Source organism: Glycine soja, chromosome 2, assembly GCF_004193775.1.
Source record: "Glycine soja cultivar W05 chromosome 2, ASM419377v2, whole genome shotgun sequence".
Taxonomy (NCBI): domain Eukaryota; kingdom Viridiplantae; phylum Streptophyta; class Magnoliopsida; order Fabales; family Fabaceae; genus Glycine; species Glycine soja.
In genome coordinates this window covers 33075412-33081044 of record NC_041003.1, presented here as the reverse complement: position 1 = coordinate 33081044, position 5633 = coordinate 33075412, and the positions used below count along the sequence as shown (strand labels likewise).

At 33.1% G+C, this 5633-nt stretch overlaps 1 protein-coding gene across 1 annotated transcript; it reads left to right on the top strand.

Annotated features, from left to right (window-relative positions):
• Window positions 1-879: 879 nt before the first annotated feature.
• LOC114392743 (guanylate kinase 2-like) lies at window positions 880-4369 on the top strand. The gene is made up of 11 exons (XM_028353974.1): window positions 880-952; window positions 1306-1334; window positions 1455-1562; window positions 1680-1756; window positions 1842-1968; window positions 2101-2463; window positions 3093-3214; window positions 3309-3444; window positions 3524-3566; window positions 3665-3770; window positions 4030-4369. Exons 2-11 carry the CDS (start codon window positions 1332-1334, stop codon window positions 4142-4144), a joined length of 1200 nt encoding a protein of 399 aa, XP_028209775.1. The 5' UTR covers window positions 880-952; window positions 1306-1331; the 3' UTR covers window positions 4145-4369.
• Window positions 4370-5633: the final 1264 nt, after the last annotated feature.

Genomic DNA, 5633 nt, shown 5'->3' with positions numbered 1-5633 from the left:
CTCCGGTGCTAACATCAAAGAAGGATGTTTGGTGCTTTAAAATCACCACAAAAAAGTATGTAGGACTAAATTCAGAACAATTATAAAATCAAATAAATAAGTTAACTAAAAAATATTTACTTATCATAAATTCTAATTATATAAAATAAACATTTATCATACTAAAATACTTTTAATAATTAAAAATGATAACTTTCAAATATTTTATCTCTCAATTATTATCAATTTTTTTTATAAGAAAATTAAAGATATAGGAAGATACCACATTCCATCTTCACCCAATTGATTCAAGATGAAGCACCGAAAGTTAAGATAAAGTTTGTTGAGATTTCGTTGATAAAACTCAATCATCAATCAATGAGATAATAAATATTTAAAAAAGCAAACCATTATTATCCTTAATCAACAAACCAAATTTAAAAGAGATGGACGGAAGAAGCTTCACACGCACCTCAAAGATAAAACGAAAGCCGGTCTTCCCGGTCCGTGAAACAAACGCGACCGAAAGAGAAAATAAAAATAAAAAACCGAACCCCTTTTTTTTTATTCTTTTTCACTATTTGCGCCTACAAATATGAAAATCCGTTCCCTGATTTTTGTTGCACCTTCTTCTGCCGCCTCTCTCTCTCTTTCTGTGCGACCCAAACAAAACCACTTTTGATGTTGTTTTGGTTTGGTTTTTAAAAAATCCGAAAGTTGAAAAGGTTGTCAACAAGGGAAGACACATAGTTGAACCTCCAACACACACACACACACACACACACATATACTGCCACCACCCCTCGAAATACACCAAACAAAAGTTTGTTCTTTTCTGCACACAGAAACCTGCTTGCTATTACTGTAAGGTAACATTAACATCAACATTGTCGGTTTCAATCTCTTAAAGGCTTCGACTTTTTTGGCAATGCGATCTGGGTCGTCCTCTGTTCGATTGATCCACCATTGTTTCGTTGTTCTTTCTTTCTTTCCTTTTTTCTTATTTTCCTTTCTTTCTATGAAGATTGTTTTGTTATTGTTTTTGCAACTTGGTTTTTCTCTTTTCACTTTTCTCAGCCTTTTTTCTTATAGGTTAATCTTCCTAGAATTTTATAATGTGGGATCGGATAGATATTGAATAGAAGCCAAGTTTGGTTAATTCTTTTAATGTATGTGTGGGATCAGAAAGTTATTGATTACAAACCTTGTATTTGTTGATTAAATGTATCAAAATCACATTGGATTGTGTTTATTAGAATGCTAGTTTTTTTTTATGTATGGTTAGATCCTTCCTGGGATTAATTCCTGTTTATGGATTTTGATCAGGATTGGATTCTGGCAAGGATTTCTATATGGTAAGTACTAAAGACCCTTTTTCCTTTCGCGGATTCGAATGAATGGTTACAAAATGAGGAATGTGGTTTGATTAGGATATTGGATCAAAATGGGGTTTTGATTTGGTGTGTGATCAATAGGGAGAAGCACCTACATTCATACCTCAAGACCTGCAGAATGGAACATGCAATGGGTTTGAATTAAAAAGTGGGACTTTTGAAACTGATACTATTGTTGGCAATAAAAAGGTATTTGATCATACAGTATGCTATGAGCATCATCTTTCAATTTGTTGCTAATTGCTATTTACTAATTTGATTTCTGCTGAGTCAATCAAAACATTGACCTCCATTTGTTTGACACAGTATGTCATTGGTGGAACCTATGGTGAAACCTTTTCGGTTAAAGATCAAATTCTTGACAACAATGGTCTCGGGGAATGGTAAGTTTTAAGGTTCCTTAACTGACTTAGCTCATAGTTCTGTCTCTGCCTTTGTTTTGTTGCTGATATCCATTTTAATGTGCAGGGTTGATCTCATTCAGCTAGGTACCAAACCCATTTCATGCAATGGCCACTCAGCCGTGCTTTTGAAAGACCGAATACTAATTCTTAAGAAAAATGCCAAGCCAGATGATTGTATATGGTTTCTGGAGGTTGGTGTTTTCAGATCCTCTTCCTTAATCTAATGCTAAAGTACTATTATTGTATGGAAATTGAAACAATATTAGATTCCCAAAATGGCTTAATAGAGGTGTTTGATGTTTCCCTTTGATTATTCTTGGCAGGTGGACACTCCATATGTCAGGCAGCAGAAAAAAATTTTGGGGATTGATGTTGTTGCATGGAGTAAGGGTGTGATAGGAAATGCTGAGAAACCTGTTGTTATCAGTGGTCCTTCTGGAGTAGGTAAAGGAACATTGATATCTATGCTGATGACGGAATTCCCCTCTATGTTTGGTTTCTCTGTGAGCCACACAACCCGTGCTGCAAGAGGCATGGAGAAAGATGGGGTCCATTACCATTTTACAGAGAAGAATGTTATGGAGAAAGAAATTAAAGATGGAAAGTTTCTGGAGTTTGCTTCTGTCCATGGTAATTTATACGGGACCAGTGTTGAGGCTGTGGAGATGGTATCAGATGCAGGGAAAGTAAGTTCCTCATAGGCCTTGATATTTAGATTGTTAAACTTAACATGCCTATTCTAGTAAATTTCTGCAAATCAATTTCTTTCTGAAGATGCCTGGCTTTTATTGGTTCCTATTTAAATCAAGGTTCTTAAATAATAATTAGGTTTCATAAAAGTATTCTTACTAATCTATTGATTTTTACTAGCACTTTTAAGATCTGAAATGTTAGGCTGAGTTGCAATTGCTGCAGCATGTAAAATACATCCATGTCAAAAACATAGCAGAGTGTCATGTTGCATTGCCACTGATATATTTTAATTTGACATTGTTGAAAGGAAGATAATTTCTATTCTATCAAATAGAACACCCTTTTGCCCTTTTTCTTTCCTCTTCTAAATTTTAATCTTAATGGCATATATTGGATCTTACAAAATATCCTTGATCTACTCAAGTAAAATTGATCTTTTAAAATGCATCAGTGTTTTGTGGTCTTGACTTGTGATGGTAATGAAATTAAATAAATTCTCTGTTTGATGATTGTGCGTGCAATCATATCAAACCAACCTTGTTGTGGGCATTACTTTCCTTCAGATATGACTTTAACTTTTTCTCATGAGATATTTAATTTTTTTTTTTTACATTTTGTTCAGAGATGTATTCTTGATATTGATGTTCAAGGAGCAAGATCTGTGAGGGCTAGTTCTCTAGAAGCCATGTTCATCTTTATCTGCCCCCCATCAATGGAAGAGCTGGAGAAACGTCTTCGTGACCGGTGAGTAATCACTTCTTGCGTGTGCCTCTTTAACTCTCAAAACCCTCCCACAATGTTGCTCTCTAAAGACATCAAACCTCAATTTTTCTCACAGAGGGACAGAGACAGAAGAACAGGTCCTAAAGCGGTTACGAAATGCTCAGGCTGAGATTGAGCAAGGGAAGTCATCAGGCATATTTGATCACATCTTATATAATGGCAAACTTGAAGAGTGTTACGAGAATCTGAAGGTAACTACTTAGTTGCTAAAAACCAACTGCCTTACATGAACTCAGTTTTAAGAATGATATATAACATCCATTGGTGCAGAAATTATTGGGACTTGATGGATATGTCACTCCTCCCAAGTCAGGTAAGAGGTTTCCTAAAGCAGATAAATTTGATCTTAGTTTCACATAATGTTTTATAACCATGAAGTTAAATTGGTGTGTTTAATTTTTGTCAATCCAGCACCAAAAAAGATGAATCTCCCAAGGGATCATTCAGTGTCAAAAATTGATGACAAAATCATCATAGGCTGCATCTCTTCAGGACTAGAAAAGGAATCAAAGAACTTGTAAGCCTTGTGATACTTATAGACTGCTCCTAAGGATAAAAAGTGATTAATCTCAGTTATTTGTGAGAAAATCAACAATTTATATAGCAACTCATGCATGATTTGTTATGCATGTGCACACAACATTAACCGTTCATAATTGATTTTCTTATCAACAACTGAGATTACTCACTTACTCCTTTTAGAGGAGCCAGATTCTTTACATATTTAGCCACCAATGGTGATATTAAGTGCTGACTTTGTATTTTTGGCTGAACAGGATCATGTTAGATGTCTCCTCACTTAAAGGGGGCGCGCCCGGACGGACAAGAGGGCTAGATTTTCAAGTCATTGACTCGTTTTCAGATGGCTTCAATGGCAATGAACCATTTTGACATTCAATGAACTTGGTCAAACTAACTTGGTTTCTCTCCATTCATATACAATTATTTGAGAAAATAGGTCACAGGAAGAGGCACTAGGTTCATTTCTTGATATGTTTTTTTTCATTTGTTGTTGTTGGTTAGTCGTTATGGCAGTTGAAATTGACTTGACGTGTTTGGAACAATTATTTTATCCTACAGTCAATGAGAAATTGTGTGATTTTTGCGGCTATAGTATATTCATTCCATCATCAACCAAGGGAAAGGTTTTTATCCGCATATACTTGTGTATATTCATCAGTACACAAACTAATTGATATCTCAACAAATCACGTGGAGGAGCAATGCCCTATAATTGGAGGTCCATATCTAGCTAGCTTCAGATATATTCACATGTATGAGTACACAAAATTTGTAGGCCATTAATAAACGATATCCTACATATAAAATCTTGAGGAAAATATTCATAATTATCTTTGTTACAGTTATTTTTTAAAAGATTAATTAATTTTAGAGCAAGCTATGTTTAATCTATGACATGCTTAAGGAATACAAAGTAGATTTTTATTAAAATATTACCCTCGCTATAATTTTAATGCATCACTAACATAAATTTTCATAAAATCTTTCTATAATTGATTTCTTAACTAGTGCATAATTTAAATACATACTAGTAATCTACTAACAGAGTTCCATTTTTTATCATGTGTATTGAAAAAGCTTGATTGAGAGAAATAATACCTACTTCAGTAATCTTGAAATTATCTTTTGGCTAAAAGAAATCCTAAAGCATAAACAAACATACAAAAAATGTTAAATGCCACACCTTTTAGTAAATTCCTCTAGTGTTCATTTTCTAACCTTGTGAATTGCGATGGCTAATAATAAAACTATAAATCTTTTCCTTTTTTATTTGCAATTCTTAATTCTTTAAAATCAAACTTAAGAACTAAAATAGGATAATAACTATAATTTACACGTAATAAAATACTTCCTCCGATTCATTATGATTATCATCATAGTTTTTTTTAGATAGACTAAAAAAAACTAATAAATAAATGAGAAAGAATAACAATTTTACTAAATTAACCTTATAACTATTCATCTTCTTTATTGAAAACAATGTAACAATAACACAATTATAGCTCTTATCAGGGGTAAAAATGGACAATTGTAATTAATATTATCTTTAAAAATTAAAATAATTATTATTTTGGGATAACTTTTTTTTACATAAACATTTTGAGAGGAAGGGAGTAATGCATATTTCATTCCATAATGTACAAAGTTATTACTTGTGAAATATCGAAGTGTTTGGATTACTAGTAGAAGCCTCCAAAATGGAGAAGTTAACAAGTTGTGTCCTTGAGGTGAACGTCAGTTTACATTGAAATCGAAACACACTCACTATACTTATTTCTTGCTGTTATTTATTATGGTCTATGTATTTATTGTTATTTTACTCGTCTTTGATAGAGAAATGCTATTACACATTTGATAT